The sequence below is a fragment of the Salvia hispanica genome, chromosome 2 (genome assembly GCF_029641045.1).
Source record: "Salvia hispanica isolate PSC_SH4W2 chromosome 2, Shi_PSC_v1, whole genome shotgun sequence".
Lineage (NCBI taxonomy): Eukaryota > Viridiplantae > Streptophyta > Magnoliopsida > Lamiales > Lamiaceae > Salvia > Salvia hispanica.
In genome coordinates this window covers 56315441-56336507 of record NC_142693.1, presented here as the reverse complement: position 1 = coordinate 56336507, position 21067 = coordinate 56315441, and the positions used below count along the sequence as shown (strand labels likewise).

General features: G+C 37.2%; 2 protein-coding genes and 1 pseudogene across 3 annotated transcripts; all 3 read left to right on the top strand.

Moving 5' to 3' along the window:
* Nucleotides 1–738: 738 nt before the first annotated feature.
* Nucleotides 739–10540, top strand: LOC148932697 (uncharacterized). Its single transcript, XM_089064178.1, has 3 exons — nucleotides 739–781; nucleotides 10026–10060; nucleotides 10157–10540. Exons 1-3 carry the CDS (start codon nucleotides 739–741, stop codon nucleotides 10538–10540), a joined length of 462 nt encoding a protein of 153 aa, XP_088920304.1.
* Nucleotides 10541–11270: 730 nt separating this feature from the next.
* Nucleotides 11271–12629, top strand: LOC125198046 (uncharacterized; annotated as a pseudogene).
* Nucleotides 12630–12988: 359 nt separating this feature from the next.
* Nucleotides 12989–16488, top strand: RRF (ribosome recycling factor, chloroplast precursor). Of its 2 annotated transcripts, XM_048108707.2 has the most exons (11): nucleotides 12991–13150; nucleotides 13215–13326; nucleotides 13396–13462; nucleotides 13545–13640; nucleotides 14185–14282; nucleotides 14672–14783; nucleotides 15119–15160; nucleotides 15291–15347; nucleotides 15430–15480; nucleotides 15863–15919; nucleotides 16259–16488. In XM_048108707.2, the coding sequence occupies exons 1-11, from the start codon at nucleotides 13084–13086 to the stop codon at nucleotides 16274–16276; spliced, it is 777 nt and encodes a 258-aa protein (XP_047964664.1). In that variant the 5' UTR covers nucleotides 12991–13083; the 3' UTR covers nucleotides 16277–16488. The 2 variants fall into 2 exon arrangements, 1 of the variants encoding a protein (XP_047964664.1); XR_007174303.2 differs by lacking the exon at nucleotides 16259–16488 and having other exon boundaries at nucleotides 12989–13150; nucleotides 15291–15364; nucleotides 15863–15925.
* Nucleotides 16489–21067: the final 4579 nt, after the last annotated feature.

Genomic DNA, 21067 nt, shown 5'->3' with positions numbered 1-21067 from the left:
ATAAAATGACATCTGACTGCTTCATTTTTTATTATTTTATTTTAATTTATTATTTTTTACTATTTGCTACTACATTGTGCTTCACTTTTCTATATATATCCCACTTAACATATACAATTCCTCACAAAAGCAACCAAATCCTCCAAATTATCGCCCTTTCATTCTTGTTTTGATAAATTTAGTTTTATGGATCCAAATCATCCAAATTATCGCTCTTGTTTCCTAAACTATTTTAATTCCCAAAATTATCAACAATCATCAGAATATCCAAGTTCGCAAAATTTTCCAAATTTTGCAACACCTTATCAGAATCCCCAATCATTTTCAAATCCCGAGTATTCACAAAACTTTGAATTATCTCCAAATCTAAGCCAAATTCCTACATCTACTGAAATTCCCACATCAAACAATGTCGTCCAAAACTAGTTAGGAGATGCCCAACAAGAGAACAAAAAGAAGAGGAGCTCAAACAATGTAAGTTGGGTTGTGAAAGACGATTTAGCACTTATGTCTTCTTGGGTCCATGCAAGCATAGATAGTGTGCGTGGTAAACATCAGAAGGGAAATGCACTATGGGTACGTGTGAAAAACTTGTATCACGTAGCTCAAGCAGAAAATCCAGCTGAAATTAACAAAAGAAATGTGGATTCTATGAAGAGTCGATGGAAACGACTTAACGAAAATGCAAACAAATGGGTGGCTGCTTGCAGAGAAGCAAACGCGCGAAGGAGGAGTGGAATGAGCGACCAAGATGTTGAGAATGAAGCTCATAGCATCTATGATGCACTTTTTATTTGCACTATAAATACCTGCAAGTATACAGAGTAGGTATAGTATAGCAAAAGGTTAGTACCGGGTATCGAACACGGGGAAGAGGTACACAAAGTGTCTATCTTCTACTAGAACTCAATTATATCTGGAGAAACAAGAATTTTTTGTAACTTTTTGAAAACAGTAAATATTAAAACAGTAAACAACTAAAAACAAGCAAATCACGGAGAGAAAAGTATAGAGATAAGGGGAATTCCAGGGATGTGCTTTCGCTTTATGGTTATACAAATTCCAAACTACAATACCCTAGCACAGTTAATACTTTGAAAGGACGAGTCACCTAGCTTATGCTCATGCGATACAAACGTTGATTACTAACATTAGGGTTGTCAATCCTAACACGTAACTCCAAAAAGCTCCTAAGACCCTTGAAAAGTCCTCACTCTCAATTAACAGTGCCGTGTTAAAGGAAGCTAACTGTAGTGTCTACTAAGTGGATCTAACTCGCTAGAACTCTGTCACAGTTATGAAGCAAGTTGTATTGAATCATACATAATTGTGTCACTCAATTATGAAGCATCATGATTAACTTAGGGAAGAAACAAAGTAAAAACAAAACGGATATTAAATAGAAAACGGAATTGTATAACCAAAGTTGCTACTAACACATCCCTAGAATCCTATGAGTTTAGTTACACATGACTGAATAAACTAAAAACATAGATTGAAGGGAAAGCAATCTGAACATAAAACTAAAGCAAATAAAACCCGTAGGTTGAATCCTTGTCGTTCTTGATGTTCTTGAAATCCTTCTTCAACTCCTTGCACAATTGAAGTACTCTAGCTTTTGATCTCTATGAATGTGTTTTTGTTGTGTGTCGAAAAAAAAACTCCTCTTTGATGAAGCTTGAGGTCCTATTTATAGGGGAAGATTATTCCTCATCATAGAAGGAAAAGATCTTCACAATTTGGTAAATCTTGGAGCAAATCTAGGGCTGGTCGGATTCGCCGCCTTTCTCCGGCGGGCCGCCGCACCTTGGCCGGCGGTCGCCGCGTTGGAGTCCAGAGATTCTGACCCTTCGGTGGCGGACTGCCACATGTCCTCCGGCGGTTGCCGGGCGAGACTCTTCTCCTAGCGTAAATTTCCGAGGCGGGCCGCCACATAGCTCTGACCGCCGGGCGCCGACGGTCGCCGTACAACTTCGCGGCGGTCGCCGGTCGCCGTCTGACTCCAGATTTCCAGACTATGCGTTTTTACTCCCCTTTTCGGCTCAAATATGCACATTTCTCACAAAACACGTCAAAATACCAAAATGTATAGAATATGCAAATAATGGACATGTAGAGTGATTTTGATAACAAAAACGGACCAAATAATGGCCTTAAAACAGTGCAAAATCCGGGCGTATCAACTCCCCCAAACTTACATTTTTGTTTGTCCTCGAACAAAACACTAAAGACACAAGAATAGACGCACGGAATGCACAAAGACTAGACGTCATAATTGCCTCAAAAGATGAAAGAATAGATTAAGCATGGATTAACACAATCAAATCAAGCAAGGCTTAATAGTGCACTTTCATTACTAACTCGTGGAACACCTTGAATTCAAGCACTCACATGTGGCAAACTTCCAAAGATGGGAAGTGTTCTTTCTCTCACTCTCAAAGTGTATAAAGGTAAAGTGTAAATCACTCAAATCATGCATCATGCAAAGTTTACCATAGGCTTGCTCAAAGTCTAATCCCTCCTCTACTCAATGTGATTAAGCATCAAAAGTCCGAAAGGTCTTTCTTTTCGGTTGTAACGTAGGCTCTTTGGTAGGTGAGGAATATTTGGCTAAAAAGTGACTCAAATATAAAACTATCCCAAGTAGAGTTAAGATGAGTCCACTTTTCTAAAACTTAAGGCACTTCTAACACTTTATTTTTCTCCTTCAACTTACTTTCAATCCTTCGTCGTTTTTTTTTTCACAACCTTTCACACATATTTTTCTTTTTTCTTTTTTTTTTTCTTTCTTTCTCTTTCTTTTTTCTTTCTTTTTTTCTTTCTTACACATCCTTTCTCTTTTTCTCTAAGATCAAGCACATATTTGGAATTTTTCTCAATTTCGCAACTTGTACTTTCTTAATATTAAGCACACTACTTTTTATACTTTCCTCCTTATCTCTCCAATTCCTTTACAAAAGAAGATAACAAAACTATACTAACCCAAGGAATTGTCCCCCCATTTATTTTGACTTCCAAAGAAAAGGCTTAAAGGCTCAAAATTGGCTCCAAAGGAAAAAATTGAGAGGGTCGAAAATTTTGGATATAAAAGTAGCTAAGAAAAGACGGCCTAACATCCTCCTAAATCAACTTAAACACTATGTAAACTTAGGGGACTAGGAGCAAGTTCTAGAAACATATACATGCATACAGATAAATCACACATGAAAGAATTTAAAGCTCAAATCTCACAAGGTAGAAGCACGATTCAAGGCGAACAAGCAATTCACTAATTATGCACCTTTTCACCCAACCATCATATCAAAACGTTAAGCCACACTTAAACATAGATGGAATATAATATCATTGGCAACTCGGTCTAATGTGTCCCTAAGCATGCGTGTTTCTAAGTTCTTCATGTTATGTTCATGACATGGATTCAAGAAAACATTTTTTAGAACACAAAAATCTCCTACGGGTTTTTGGAAAATTAAAGCAAAAACAAACAAAAAACAAAAAGAAAACCCTAAACTCACGGTCCACCACTTCATCCCCCCAAACTTATTTACAACAAAGTGTAAAATAAGTTTGTAGAGTCGGTAGGACGTGAGTAAACTACTGAAAACAAAAACGTACCCTGAAAAAAATTTCGCGTAGAGGTTGAGCGGGGCGAAATTTCGAAGAATTTCGAAAAATCGCGCTGGAAAATTGTGCCCAGGTGGCGGTCCGCCGCAGCTGTTCGGCGGTCGCCGCACGTCAAAGAAGCTTTCCAGCGTTCAGGTGGCGGACCGCCGCAGAGCTTGCGGCGGTCGCCACAGAGAGGTCAGAACCTGCGAAAATTTTTGCAAAGCACAAAATTAAACCAAAACCAAAAATACTTAAAATTAAAGCAAAAATTGTTGGGTTGCCTCCCAACAAGCGCTCCTTTAGAGTCATTAGCTTGACTTTTACCCCCCTTTTTCACTCCTTGGGTGGCTCTTCGAGACCAACCTCTTCATCTATCACTTTGTCTGCACTGTAATACTTCTTAACACGGTGACCATTTGCTTGAAACAACTGTCCATCCGGGGCTAGTAACTCAACTGTTCCACTATCATAGATTTTTTTGATTATGTATGGACCAGTCCACTTGGACTTCAACTTCCCGGGAAACAAAGATAGTCTCGAGTTATGCAACAAAACCACATCCCCCAAGGTGAGCTCTCTTGGACTGATCACCCTATCATGATAAGCCTTCATTCGCTCCTTGTAGATGGATGAACTATCATAAGCCTCCATTCGAAATTCGTCCATCTCGTTAAGAAAAAGACGTCTTTCCTCACCGGCCTTTTGAAAATCTTGATTCAACTTCTTGATTGCCCAATACGACCGGTATTCCAACTCAAGAGGCAAATGGCATGACTTTCCAAACACAAGTTGATAAGGAGACATACCTATGGGACCCTTGTAGGCAGTGCGGTAAGCCCATAACGCATCTTCCAAACGAAGTGCCCAATCTTTTCTGTTCACACTCACCGTCTTTTGAAGAACCGACTTGATCTCTCTGTTTGCTAATTCCGTTTGTCCATTCGCCTGCGGATGGTATGGAGAAGTGACCCTATGCTTGACTCCATATTTGTCCAACACGTTGTCTAACCATCTATTGTTGAAGTGAGATCCTCCATCACTAATGAGGGCACGAGGAGTACCAAACCTGCAAAAAAATATTCTTTCTAACAAAAGCAGTAACCACTTTAGAATCATTAGTTCTGGTTGGAATTGCTTCCACCCATCTAGAAACATATTCTACTGCAAGTAAGATATATTGGTACTCTCCTGATTTTGGGAATGGTCCCATAAAATCTATCCCCCATACATCAAACAATTCCACCTCAATAATGGTATTCATAGGCATCTCCTTCTTCTTAGTGATCCCCCCCGTGCGCTGACATTCATTACATTGAAGAACAAAACTAGCAGAGTCGCGGAATATGGTGGGCCAATAGAAACCGCTTTGCAAAATCTTTATTGCGGTCCTTTGCACACCAAAATGTCCTCCAGTAGGGGATGAATGACACTTCTCAACAATGGCTGCCCAATCCTCTTGAGGTACACACCTCCTAAGTATAGTATCTACACATCTTTTAAACAAGTAGGGCTCATCCCAAAAATAAGATCGTACATCTCTATAAAATTTCTTCTTCTGATAAGGAGTGAGATCAGGAGGATGTACCTTGGCTGCCAAATAATTGACAATATCAGCGTACCATGGGAAAGTGGCTTGAGTGAAAAACAGATGTTCATCGGGAAAATCCTCGTTGATTTCAAGTGATAAGTCTTCTCCTTCCACCGGATGTTCCAACCGCGACAGATGATCGGCCACAACATTTTCACACCCTTTTCTGTCTCTTATCTCAACATCGAATTCCTGAAGTAACAAAATCCATCGAATGAGCCTGGGTTTTGCTTCTTTCTTTGCGAACAGATGCCTTATAGCTGCATGGTCAGTGTAAACAATGGTTTTAGTCCCCACAAGATAAGCTCTAAATTTATCAAAAGAATATACGATAGCGAGCATCTCCCTTTCGGTAGTCGTATAATTAGCTTGGGCAGAATCTAAAGTTCTACTAGCATAATAAATGACTCTAAAAATCTTGTTCTTCTTTTGTCCCAAAGCTGAGCCAACTGCAACATCATTTGCATCACACATAATCTCGAATGGTTGACTCCAATCTGGGGTAATGAGAATGGGAGCGCTCACTAGAGCTTTCTTCAAGGTCTCAAAAGCCTGCAAGCAATCAGAAGTAAAATCAAATTTCACATCTTTCTCAAGCAATTTACAAAGAGGTTTAGAGATTTTTGAAAAATCCTTGATGAATCTCCGGTAGAAGCCAGCATGTCCCAGAAAACTTCTTACTCCCTTCTCATTGCACGGAGGCGGGAGCTTTTCAATGGCTGCAATTTTTGCCCTGTCGACTTCTATACCTGCAGAAGACACTTTATGTCCTAGAACTATACCTTCTTTCACCATAAAGTGACATTTTTCCCAATTGAGAACTAGGTTAGTTTCCACACATCTCTGCAAAACCTTAGCCAAATTTTCAAGACAGTGATCATAGGGTTTTCCAAATACCGAAAAATCATCCATAAAAACCTCCATTACTTTCTCAATTAAATCATGAAATATAGCCATCATACATCGCTGAAAGGTAGCGGGAGCATTACATAGCCCAAAAGACATTTTTCTATACGCAAAAATACCATAAGGACATGTAAAGGCAGACTTATGTTGATCCTCGGGAGCAATAGCAATTTGATTATAACCAGAATAACCATCAAGAAAACAGTAATAATCATATCCCCCTAATCTATCAAGCATTTGATCAATAAAAGGTAAAGGGAAGTGATCTTTCCTAGTGGCTGCATTTAACATCCTATAATCAATGCATACTCTCCATCCTGTAGCTACTCTAGTGGCTATCATCTCTCCATTCTGGCCAGGCACTACAGTCATCCCCCCTTTCTTAGCTACTACCTGCGTAGGACTTACCCATTCACTATCAGATATTGCATAGATAATCCCTGCATCTAGTAACTTTATTACCTCTTTTCGTACTACATCTTGCATGATAGGATTAAGTCTACGTTGGTTTTGCACACGAGGTTTATGCCCTTCCTCAAGTAAAATTCTATGCATGCATGTGGTCGGGCTAATCCCCCTTAAATCACTAATAGACCATCCTATGGCAGACCTATACTTATTTAACACGCACAAAAGCTTTTCACACTCCTCTTCATTCAATGCAGCGGACACCACAACTGGAAAAATGTTACCTGGCCCTAAGAATGCATACCTGAGATGTTCGGGGAGCGGCTTTAGCTCCACCTTTGGTGGTCCCCGTGGTTTTCCCACTGCCTGCCTTCTTTCTTCCTCTTCTTCGGGTGTACGCAATGGCCAAAATGCATTTCCCTTTTGAGGAATTTTCTCCGGTAGCGCTTCCAATTCTGTCACCACTGCACAAACACTTGCATCACAAGATGATAAATCAGCATTAGGAGTAAATGAGTTTATGAGACAAGATTCAAGAGGATCCTGGGTTTGATGATAAGTGACTTCTACTTCTCCCACACAGTCGGTTACGATTTGTATGACACTGCATTCTTGATAGCCTTCTGCCCCCTCCTTTCCATGGAATTTCAGTGCACCGTAGATGTTAAATGTGATGCTTTCATCGTTCAACTTCAATGTCAGCTCTCCCTTTTGTACATCTATCATGGCTCCGCCAGTGGCTAAGAATGGTCTTCCAAGGATCAAAGGCACATTCTTGTCTTCCTGCATATCCAAAACAACGAAGTCAGCAGGAAAAATAAACTCTCCCACTCTTACCAAGACATCTTCCACTATCCCCATTGGCGTTGTTGTGTTACGATCTGCCATTTGCAACGTGATTGAGGTGGGACGGATACTATCAACGTCGAGTTTCCTGTAAAAAGATAAAGGCATCAAATTAATACTGGATCCTAAATCACATAACGCCTTACCTCTCACATCATTCCCTAAAACACAAGATAATGTAAAACTCCCTGGATCTTTGTGCTTGGTGGGTAACCCTTTTTGAATGATAGCGCTGCAGCTCTCCGTTAGGCCCACTGTCTCGTACTTCCCCCACTTTCTCTTCTTTGCCACAACATCTTTAAAAAATTTGGCGTAATTGGGCATTTGTTGAAGGGCTTCTACCAGTGGAATGTTGATGTGGACTTTGCTCATTGCTTCCAAGAACTTGGTAAACTGAGCGTCAAGCTTCTTGCTCTTTAATCGTTGAGGATATGGAATGGTGACACTGCTTTGTGGTAAAGCATCTGCTTGCTGTTTGTCGGCCGGCAGACCGCCGCGATGGGGCGTGGCGACCGCCGGGTCTTCAGCCATGCCAATTCCAGAATCTTCCTCGTCCTGTTGGTGAGTACGCGGCGGGTCGCCGTGTTGGAATGCGGCGGGCCGCCGCACATCATCGACAGACAAGGTACCAGGTGGTTTTTCTATTTCTTTTCCTCTCCTGCCCAGGTCTCCTGCCTCCGGAGGTTGATATGTAGTCCCGCTGCGTAGCTGCACCGCGTGACATTTTCCTTTCGGGTTTATTTCTGGCAGGCTAGGAAGCGACCCTGGAGTGTGCCTGTTTCCTATGGTTGTGGCTAAGATCCCAAGGTTGAATTCCAGCATCCCGACTTGAGTAGCGAGGTTTGCCAACCCTCTTTCCAAGGCGCTGGTATTTCTTTCCAAATTCTCCAACCTTTTGTTCGTCACCTGTCTATGGTTAAGAACCTCAGTAATGCAAACTTCTAACAGAAGCTCCCAACTGGAGCGGGGTTGATCCTCCACACCTGTACATGTTTCATAATCATTAGAACAGTACTCTTGTGCATCATAGGAGTAATCAGAACAGTCTGGGACGTAGTGCGATCACCCACGCTGCTCATCAAAATAACCACATGGATTTCCTACGCCTGCAGGAAAATCCATTAAAACAAAAAGAAAAATAAAATAAAATAAATAAAATAAAAATAAAAATGAAAGCAATTAAAATCCAAAATAGTAAAATTATCCGTTTGAAGATATCACTCCAAAGTGAATTGTCTTCCCCGGCAACGGCGCCAAAAACTTGATGCACTTTTTATTTGCACATAAATACCTGCAAGTATACAGAGTAGGTATAGTATAGCAAAAGGTTAGTACCGGGTATCGAACACGGGGAAGAGGTACACAAAGTGTCTATCTTCTACTAGAACTCAATTATATCTGGAGAAACAAGAATTTTTTGTAACTTTTTGAAAACAGTAAATATTAAAACAGTAAACAACTAAAAACAAGCAAATCACGGAGAGAAAAGTATAGAGATAAGGGGAATTCCAGGGATGTGCTTTCGCTTTATGGTTATACAAATTCCAAACTACAATACCCTAGCACAGTTAATACTTTGAAAGGACGAGTCACCTAGCTTATGCTCATGCGATACAAACGTTGATTACTAACATTAGGGTTGTCAATCCTAACACGTAACTCCAAAAAGCTCCTAAGACCCTTGAAAAGTCCTCACTCTCAATTAACAGTGCCGTGTTAAAGGAAGCTAACTGTAGTGTCTACTAAGTGGATCTAACTCGCTAGAACTCTGTCACAGTTATGAAGCAAGTTGTATTGAATCATACATAATTGTGTCACTCAATTATGAAGCATCATGATTAACTTAGGGAAGAAACAAAGTAAAAACAAAACGGATATTAAATAGAAAACGGAATTGTATAACCAAAGTTGCTACTAACACATCCCTAGAATCCTATGAGTTTAGTTACACATGACTGAATAAACTAAAAACATAGATTGAAGGGAAAGCAATCTGAACATAAAACTAAAGCAAATAAAACCCGTAGGTTGAATCCTTGTCGTTCTTGATGTTCTTGAAATCCTTCTTCAACTCCTTGCACAATTGAAGTACTCTAGCTTTTGATCTCTATGAATGTGTTTTTGTTGTGTGTCGAAAAAAAAACTCCTCTTTGATGAAGCTTGAGGTCCTATTTATAGGGGAAGATTATTCCTCATCATAGAAGGAAAAGATCTTCACAATTTGGTAAATCTTGGAGCAAATCTAGGGCTGGTCGGATTCGCCGCCTTTCTCCGGCAGGCCGCCACACCTTGGCCGGCGGTCGCCGCGTTGGAGTCCAGAGATTCTGACCCTTCGGTGGCGGACCGCCACATGTCCTCCGGCGGTCGCCGGGCGAGACTCTTCTCCTAGCGTAAATTTCCGAGGCGGGCCGCCACATAGCTCTGACCGCCGGGCGCCGGCGGTCGCCGTACAACTTCGCGGCGGTCGCCGGTCGCCGTCTAACTCCAGATTTCCAGACTATGCGTTTTTACTCCCCTTTTCGGCTCAAATATGCACATTTCTCACAAAACACGTCAAAATACCAAAATGTATAGAATATGCAAATAATGGACATGTAGAGTGATTTTGATGACAAAAACGGACCAAATAATGGCCTTAAAACAGTGCAAAATCCGGGCGTATCAATCTACTAAGGAGGAGGCGGCAACAAATTTCAAGATTTGATAGTGTTTAATGAAGTTATGAGCAAACATCAAAAGTGGAGTATTCATGATACAACACAGGTATTTCCTCCTGATAATGAAAATGTTGGTTATGAACAGGATGGTAGCAATTCAAAGAGGACAAAGACTTCTGAATCTGGCGAGTATACTATCCCTTCAAATCCGGAAACTCCTACATCTGGCCATTCAACTAGTTCTCGGCCTATGGGCAGAGACAAGGCAAAAAGAAAAGGAAAAAGTAAGGTAACACAATCTGATTCTACTAATGCTCAAGTTGCTGCAGAACTTCATGCACTAAGGCTAGCTAAAGATAATGAGAACGAACTAGTGAAGGCTCGACTGCAGATAGAGTGTGAAAAGCTAGAAAAGCCCTCTATGAAGATGTACCAAAAAATGTTGATCAAGTTGTTGGACAAAGAGCACTTGTCCCCAGAAGATCAAGAGATGAAACATCAACTAATGGATATTGTGTTTAAAAAATGAATGATTTTAGTTTGATATGAGTTTGGTGTGATAATAAGTTATGTAAGACCATCGTTTGGTGTGACATTAGTTTAAGTAATATTAGTTTGGTGTGCTTTTAATATGTAATGTTAGTTTGGTGTATGTTGGTGTGATCTTTGTTTGCACTTTATGTAATATAAATTTGTGTAATATTAAGTTTATGTGATATGGTCACATGCATCTTCTGGAAAAGCAATTGAGATGTCACAATTATTATTTCTTTATCACATGCATTTTTTTAGATATGATTTTCGTGAAACATGCATTTTCCTGCAAAAGTATTTGAAATGTCACAAACATCATTACTTTATCACATGCATTTGCAGATATGAATTTGATGCTACTTGCATTACAAAAGCTTTGAAATGTCACATGCATCACAGTGTCAATCAAATGAGTTGTCATCGCATGCATTATCCTGCAAAAATTAGATATGTCACATGCTTTACTGCAATTGTGTGTCACATGCTTTACAAACATCACTTCTTTATCTGACAAAAGTTTTGAAATGTCACATGTATCACAGTGCCACTCAAACGTTTTGTCATCGCATACATTATCATGCAAAAATTAGATAGGTCACATGCTTTACTGCAATTGTGTCTCACATGTCTTGGCGTTTAGTGTCACATGCAAATCTATTTAGTCTATACATAGCTGGTGGAAATTTTTTGAAGATACCACCAAGTACTCATTCCACCTCCAAAAAATGTCTTCTGGTGAAAACTCATCACTTTCATCGGATTCAAGTTCTGATGATTCAAATATCATAGCACTCAATGAATGGGAGTAACGAGTTTCTCAACAAAATCATCAAATCTATACAATTGTTGAGAACATGTTATCCGCCAATCACAATCTAATTGTGGGGGCTCAAGCTTCTACAGTTAGAAAAAGGTATTGTGAAAGGCAACGCGAGATTGGTGCTGAGCGTTTGATCAATGACTACTTTAGTCCCAACCCGACATATGGGCCAGAGGTCTTCCGACGCCGATTTCGCATGCACAAATCTGTATTCCTTCGGATAGTCGAAGCTGTTACTGCTAATGATGAGTATTTTCAAGAGAGACGCGATGCTACAGGGAGACAAAGTTTGTCATCGTTACATAAATGTACCGGAGCTATGCGGGTGCTGGCGTATGGGACATCATCTGATGTCGTTGATGAATATTTGTGGATGAGTTCAACGGTGACGAGAGATTCTCTAATACATTTCGTTGAAGGTGTTATCTCATGTTTTGGTGCCACATATCTTAGAAGACCTACTGAACAAGATCTCGCTAGACTTCTATATGTAGCAGATCAACGTGGGTTTCCAGGCATGATTGGGAGTATAGACTATATGCATTGGGAATGGAAGAATTGTCCTAACGCATGGGCTGGACAATATACAGGGAGAAGTGGCAAACCAACGATCATTTTGGAAGTTGTTGCATCATACGACTTATGGATATGACTTGCATTCTTTGGAACTCTAGGTTCGTGCAATGATATTAATGTACTCTATAGGTCTCCTGTTTTTGATGATGTCTTAGAAGGTCGAGCACCATCTGTTAATTACGTAGTAAATGGTCATCAGTATAATAGGGCATATTATCTTACTGATGGCATATACCCTGCATGGGCTGCATTTGTGAAGTCAATTGCTTCTCCACAAATTCAAAAGCATAAGTTGTTTGCTCAATTCCAAGAGTCTATCAGAAAAGATGTTGAGCGAGCATTTGGAGTCCTACAAGCGCGTTTCGCATTTTTGCGAAGGCCATGCCTTGTCTGGGACAAGATGTTGATGGGAAAAATTATGATTGCTTGTATAATCATGCATAATATGATAGTAGAAGATGAACGTGATACATATCAAAATTATTATGATCCTACTGAGTTTTTTGAAGATACACCTACAAGAGCACAAGAAGGAAATGCTGAAGCTTTTTGCTACTCTACTCAACGGATTGGGAGTTTGTGTTCTTATATAACAAATCGAGACCAACTCCGCAATAGAGAAGCTCATATTACCCTTCGAGATGATTTGATTGAGCACATTTGGGATAAATTTGGCACAAATAGTTGAATTTGTAATGTTTATCTTTTTTAGTAATCTTTCTTATTTTTCACTTTAGTTTGTAATTTGGTTTGTTTATTTTCTATTATTGTACCGTATTTCTTTTATTTGTGTATTTTTTATTATAAATTTGAATTATAAAATAATTTATATAATTTTATATGAGTTTTTAAATATATTTGAATAAATATAAAATTTATATTGATTGAAAGTATATGAAAAAGAAAATATGTATTGGGGTTGAGTTGGAGTCATTGATGGATGTAAAAGTTTTAATAAGCTGAGGGTTGTATATGTGGATGAAAGAGAAATGATTATTTAGTTCAAAAGTTGATTGGGGTTGGGTTGGGTGGATGTCACCAATGGGGATACTCTTAGTGCAAAAGAAAAGAAATTGTACGTTCTACTACTGGGAAAATTTGAGTGAAGCATTTCATCAAACAGTTGTGTGGTATCATCTCCCATGGCGACGACCTTCTCGCCTATCTTCTATGCCTCCATTGCTCCTAAAACTCGCACCTCATTCCCAGGTCACACTTCTCCTTTTACTTGTTTCTATTGGGTAACTCGTCGTTGAGGTTGAATTTGCTGCAGGTTTACAAAATGCGCTTTCATGGAGTGCGTCTGCGAATTATGCCAAGCTTCGGATGGCGGCGGCAGGGGTTTCTGCGAAACCTTTATTCATCAAGCACGCAGTAAAGGAGAGGTAACCTGACTTCGTGAAATATCTAATGATTTGTCAGTATTTAACTTGATGAATTTGCATTAATGTTAGATTGGGAGTGCGGTGTGCAACTCTCGAGGAAATTGAAGCAGAGAAGTCGATGATTGAAGAAGATGCTGTAAGAAATTCGTGACTTTTCGTATCAAACCATTTCTGTTCTGCAACGAGTTAAGAATGCAGCTACGATATTCATTGATCAGAGAGAAAGGATGGAGAAGACTATTGAAAACGTTAGATCCAGTTTCAATTCGATTAGGACAGGGAGGGCAAATCCAGCTATACTAGACAAAATTGAGGTACGACGGCGTTCGAATTCCATATGTTTTTTTATTGAATCAGAGCATTATATATGCTACCCTATCTAGGAATTCATATTTAGGGTTCATATTTTGTGCTTTCTCTGTCAATCTTCTATGCAGTAGAACATTTCTTACTCACTTGAAGATATAGCTGCTAGTCTTGTCCTAGTTAATGCATTTTGCCCGTCGATTGATGATTTACTTAATGAAAAAATCTAGCACTGGGCATGAATGTACTAGTCATGTGTAGCCTATCTTCAATTATATTTTCAATGCCATGATCTGAAAGAATGAATTTGTTTAATGAGCACCAGTTGTGTCATGAGAAGAAGCCACATGTATATGTAATAGAACTCATCAATGATTTGTGAGAAAGTGTCATGTGATGATGTTTGATTGAAACGGTTCAGTTATCCTCAAAGGAGTCTTGGCGCCATATGCTCAAGATAGATGTATTGTGTTCTTGCCGCATATTGCGTTCTTAGAAATGACTGCATATTGTTTTTTCATTGCCTTTTCCCGCTTTGCACCGTCTTTTTAGGTAGAGTATTATGGAACACCAGTTGTTTTGAAGAGCATAGCTCAGATAAGTACTCCAGATGCAAGTTCCATATTGGTGCAGCCCTACGACAAATCCAGGTATACACCTTATCATGTGTAGATAGTACATTTGTAAAAAGTTGTAATCAGTCGTTTAGAATTGACATTCGAGGTGAACTGGCATAGAAACTGGGTGAAATGCTTAGTGAATACACCATGTTTTGTCCATCCCGCACACATATGTAAATTAACAGAAAGAAAAGTGACTCCTTGTTAGGTAGGACCTCCATGAGATAATGGTCTCTGTTGAGTTTTTGTCATTGCTGGGAAACTAGGATCAAATTCAACTTTGGATTTACTGTTACATTAAATAATCTGATGTCAAGGTATGGAGATTATCTTTCCCATACTTGTTTGCTTCAACTGGCTGTCACATGCTATATATTGTGGTTTATCAAATTATGTTTAGTTTGTCTTGTTGTTTACAGCTTGAAGTCTATCGAGAAAGCAATTATTGATTCTGACCTTGGGATGACTCCAAATAATGACGGAGACGTTATTAGGTTGTCTATACCACAACTCACATCAGACAGGAGGAAGGTATTGTAGCTGAGTGAATGGGTTTCTGTAGGGCTTATTGTCTGTTTTATCCAAATGGTTTCCACCTTTCTGGAATTGGTCGTGAATTGTCTCTTTGTGGAATTGGTCGTGAATTGTCTATGATAAAGTCGTTATTGACCAAATAATGAGGAAGGTATTGTAGCTGAGTGAATGGGTTTCTGTAGGGTTTATTGTCTGTTTTATCCAAATGGTTTCTGCCTTTCTGGAATTGGATGTGAATTGTCTTATAAAAACCTTCTTGTGAACGTAGAATTGTCAATATGACTCGTTTAGGATCCTTCTCTCTTGATATGCTTTTTGTTATGTTTATGCAGGAGTTGTCAAAGGTTGTGGCTAAGCAGGCTGAAGAAGGCAAGGTAAGCTTTGGAAATATAAATAAATAGGTTAATGCTAAGTTGCTCCATTTACAACTTTGGATTCCCTTTTCTAAAAATAATTCTCCCATGCAATTGTAGTCCACAATCATTAAGTTCATCTTGTTTGTAGGTTGCCATAAGGAGTATTAGAAGAGATGCTATCAAATCTTATGAGAAGCTTGAGAAGGTCTAAAAAATCTACTCGTATGTCTCTCTCGCACCCCCTTCCCTCCCCATGTCATGATTCTGTAACCTGTGACATCTTACAGGAGAAGAAGCTCTCAGAGGATAATGTGAAGGACCTGTCTGCTGATTTGCAGGTACCAATTTAAGTTACTACTATAAGTATACTAAGAAGAGTTTGAAACAGCTAGAAACTCCTCTGTCATCGTCTTCAATCTGTCACATTGTTACAACCCAAATTGAGCACTGCCATGTTGATAAAGAAACATAATATATCTGGGTAATCAATAAATTGTGCTAAAGAGAAGTGTTCTGATAATTCTATGAAGTCCATTGTTGTTGGCCTTTTATTTACCTTAGAAATATTAAATTGCTCATTTTATATATACACAACTTTCTTCTCAATTTCTGTGCGTTATTACAAGTACGCGATTTTTCCCTTTTTTGTTATTCTATCCCGTATTTGTTAGATCTCAGGGCTCCAAAACTTCGTTGATAATTTCGGTTCACCATTTGCAGAAAGTGACGGATGAGTACATGAAGAAGATTGAATCAATCTTCAAACAGAAAGAGAAGGTATATCTCCTTGCATCGTCTTTTCTTGCTTGTTAAAGCATGATAGTATGGAAATACAGACTCCTACCACTCTGCACTGGGAGGCAGGGGAGTCACTCGTTTCCTGCAGGGTGGAACATCTAGTTAACAAAATTGCATCCTTATAATAACATCTATTCTCCCCTTGTAAGACAAGGTTGAAAGTCTCTCTATAGACGGGTCTAATGTAAGCTTTTGTGTTATCAATTCGTCCATATCAACTTCTTGGTCATCACATCAGCAGTAAATTTGGTAGTAGCCACTTATTCTTTTATGTTATGAATTTATCATTTCCACTCCATTATTGTTGTTATCTTTCAGGAACTGCTCAAAGTATGAAGACCTCCCGGCGACATGTAAATGAGATTCACTGCTGTAATGAAAATTTGAGAAGCTCCTTTCACTTGGCTTTGGAGGGTGGTGGTATGTGGTACTCTAGATAAATATGGTATATGCTGCTTCAAGACTTGTTCTTGTTGATAGAGTTTCTTGAATTGTTCTTTTCTGTTACTGTACATTTTTTCTGTTAAGGCATAAATTCATTTGTGACATGTTCAGCTGCATTAATTTGTGGTGGGCTTATTTATCAAGTTTTTCAACTTAAGTTGAATTGTTCTTTAACCCAACTTGTGATTTAGACACGGTTGATTTGGAACCTTTCAACTAAGTGAGCGTTTGATACCGTTGAATTAAGGATATGGATTTGAAATGTTCATTAAGGAGTCCTATTATATGGAAATCCACTCCTTAGATGCGCAAATGTATAAATTATTTTCGCCTTCATCACAAGGCTATTTTACTTCAGCCCAGGGCAAATAAGTCATAACATGATAGGAGGATTTAACTTCATTCCAGAATATTATATTACTTCATTCTAGTAGGTTATTACTTCATTCCAGTAGGATACCCTAATTGAATGATGTAATAAACACATGAAATGATATAATAAACTATTTGAATGAAGTATGTGAAGTATTTGAAGTCATACTGAAGGTCCTATTGGAATGAAGTAAAAACTTTGTCCAATGAAGTAATTAACCTATTGGAATGAAGTATTTTTTAAAGTGAATAAAGTAAAAATTCAGTTCAATGAATTCGAATGAGGCATGTGTTAATCATTTAAAAAAAATCTACAGGAAGTAAGTAATAGTTTCAAGATATTACGTACCAGAATGAAGTAATAAACCTACTATAATGAATTAAAATGAGTTTGTAATGAAGATTGACACATCAACACATCTCATAAAAAAACTAGATCCAATGGCCATAATTTAGTCTATAGTTCAGTCTTTAAAATTATATCGACATTCATCACAAATCGTTTATTAAGATATTAAAATAGGTGTAGCATGGAACATCTTTCAAATACAGCACACATATATACAACACACATGTTACACACAACTACAAACAAACACACACAAATACCAACAATACACATATTGTACACATTACACATAAATTGGGTTTGAATTATTGATATAAATTACAAATCGGATTAATGGATTGTAAATCCGCGAACTATTTATTGAACTCAGGGTTTTTCCTAATCTATAAAAGTGATATTTAAATACTATATGTACTTTAGTGTATTTTGAAATTTGTCCTAGATTTTAATTTCATGTAAATAAAAAGCAACGTCTTCTCATAAATAGAAGATGTGCCAAATTCAACACAAATCATGTTGATTTGATTTTTTTCTTCATCTTATTATAGAAATGATAATGATGTGTCGGGTTTAAATAATAGGAGTAATTATTTTAGTTTAAATTTTAAACATTAAAAGGATATTATTTGGTATTTGAACTTTACATGTTATCTATTTCCGATGCCAAATCAATTTTGGTTGCAATTCGAGAGGGTGGAACTTCCATTATACACAAAAATTTATGTACGTATTTATACATCAAACTTATAAATTATGGTAAAACTCAAAATTCACTTAATTAATGGATTTACAACCAATTAATCCTTACAAATTGATTAAAGGCTCGTGTCTTATTTTACTATTAATTCTATTACATATTCTATTATTACATATTTTTTTTAAATGATTAACCTTGTTTCACATATTCCTAAAAATCGTGTTTAAATCATATATTTGATTATTCAAACTACACACTGAAGTTCCTACAATCTTTTTTTCAAATATCAGAATATATATTGTACTCCCTCTTATTTATTAACATCTGGAATTTATAGAAACTAAATTGTCAATATAAATCATATACTACTACTCATTACTCAATAATAGAAAGTAACAATTCCAATAGGAGTTGGGCAAGTTATGCTCTATGCTTTTTTTAACAAGTAGTACAACTAAAGTAGGCAATTACAACTTTACTATTCATGTTTTATCTATACAGGCACATGATATTAATTTATGGGATGTTTAAGTTTTAGGCTGCTATATTAGACATTTTGATAGTCATCACCTACCGTTTTAAATGTAACCGAAGACTAATATCCAAATAAAGGTGAATAACATAATCCATCATTTTCTTAAAATTGATACTACTTGATAGTGTTTTCAATCCAATAATGCAAAAATTCGATTAATATTCAAAGAAAAGTCAATAATTTAATCTGTCCTTTTCTAATAGTAATACTAATTAACTAACTAATGTAACACTCACAACTAGTCAGACCGATTTATCTATGACACAATAGGTTCTTTTTCTAAAGGATATGCTTTTCTTTTACTAAAAGAGGATATGCATGGACTAAACTATCAATCAACGATATAATGCATAAGGAAAAAAAAACAAATTTCACAACGACTTCTTTACAACAAGACAAACTAAATAAAATTCACACCATATTATACCTCGTTAATTATGGTAATTAGATATCGATAACAAACTAAACAAACTTAAAAAATCATATATTGATCGACGACTTCTCTATAATAAGAAAAAACTAAAACAAATTTCACATAAAAATATACCTAGTTAGTTATGGACTTATGGTAATTAGATATCAATAGAAAAGACATTTTTATCACCGAGATGGAGAATATTTTCAACTAAAATAGTACTCCATTCGTCCTCAAAGAATATGCACTTTGGGTTCGGCACGAGTTTTAATATAAAATAGACTTATGGTAATTAGATATCAATAGAAAAGATGTTTTTATCACCGAGATGGAGAATATTTTCAACTAAAATAGTACTATCTCCGTCCCCAAAGAATATGCACTTTGAGTTCTGCACGAGTTTTAAGTAAAACTGGTAAAGTAAGAGAGAAAAAGTAATTAAGGTATTGTAAGTGGAGAATAAGTACCACTAAAGAAAAAAGACTTTTCAAAATAAAAAAATAACTATTCTCATGGGATGGACTAAAAAAAGAAAGAGTTTTACGATTGGAGTATAATAAAAGAAAGAAAGAGAACGAGTACAAGGTAAACTCTTACCTTTTTACTCTATTTTTTAATCCTCCCATTACATGTCTCTTTTACTCTATATTTTAATCCTACCTTTGCATATCCTTTATCCATTAGATAGTGTTTTACCTAAACTTGAATGGTTTGTTCCATTTTAGTAGGACTGTCCATTCGGATATCATGTACTCCTTCCGTTTTATAGGATGTCACACTTAGAGATTGGCACGAGATTTTAGGAGGTATTTTTTTTTTGTGTTAAATGAAAAGAGAAAATAATATATTTATATTAATGTGAGAGAGAATTTTTTTTCAGAAAAAGAAGTGTGACATCTTTTATGGGACAAACTAAAAAGGAAAGTGTGACATCTACTATTGGACAGAGGGAATATTAACCAACTTTGATTCAAAAATTATTGGGTATTTGGTATCTGATGTCCGAAATTATAGGTATCAGGATCAGGTTCAAGTACACGTATTTTGGGCATATCGGGTTACCCAATAGACTAGCTAAAATTAAATAATGATTAAAATTATTTTAACTTAGAATTTTTAGTCTATTAGAAGAAAGTGGTCCCATCCCATTTTTGCCTCTGATCACAGCTCTGGCCCCTGGGCATCCAAATCTTGTTCCTTGGAAATGCTGCTTCGACTGCAAGGGAATTAATTGGCCATGCGACTGAAAACAATTACTCATTTTCCCTTCTTTTATAATACATGTGAGAGTGAAGGGGAGTGATAGAAAGCTGAAGAAGAGAGACGATGTGAAAAGGTTTTGATTTTCAAGATTTTGAAAATTTTGGCGATCATTCTTTGGATAAAAGAACCAGCAGACATCTAACTAGCGCTTCCTCCATTCCACAATAAAAGTCCAATTTAGTTATGACACGAATTTTATGAAATGTGAAAAAATGGACTAAATAAGTTAGTGCAATATAAGCCCCGCTTATATATATACTCCCTTCTTCCCACTGTGGATGTCCATCATTCCTTTTTAGTTGGTCCTACTTAATATGTCAACTTTTTTATATTTGAAAACAAATTCATTCTCATCTCTCCTCACTAAAACACCCAACTACATTTTCTCTCTTTATTATACCGTAATAAAGAGATGTCCACAATATTGAGTATTCCTAAAACTCCGTGTCATTCAAGATTGTGGACATCTTGGGTAGAACAAAGATAGTATTAATTTTATAATAAAATGTGAGTGTAATAAATTAGTAGAATGTGAAACCTATTTATCATTTATGATAAAAGTGAAATAAAATTCTTAGTGTGAGATGGAACAAAATGACAAAATAAAACTCTTATCGTGAGACGGAGAGAGTATTAGAAATAGAAATGTGCATATGGGCCGGCGAAGTCATTTTCATCCAGTTCCCTTTAGGGGATTAGACAGCTGGATCTTCGAAAGAATCAACGAGCCCGAGTCCTGATAAACTCAGCATTTGAGTGATATTCAGTGATTATTTTCGTTAGATTTAGATGTTTTGTTTAAGTATTTGAGTTAGTTAATTATAATTTGAAATGTTGATGAGTTTGTAGAGTTTTGAAGTACAATCAATTTAAAGAGGGCAACCGATAAAAAGACAGGAAGTTGGAGTCGGAAAGTATATAATGTCAGAGTAGTACTCCCTTTGTCCCATTAAAAATGCAACGTTTTCCTTTTTTGGTTGTCCCATTAAAAATGAAACGTTTTCTTAAATGGAAACAACTCTATCTCTATTTTTTCATCTCTCTTACTTTAC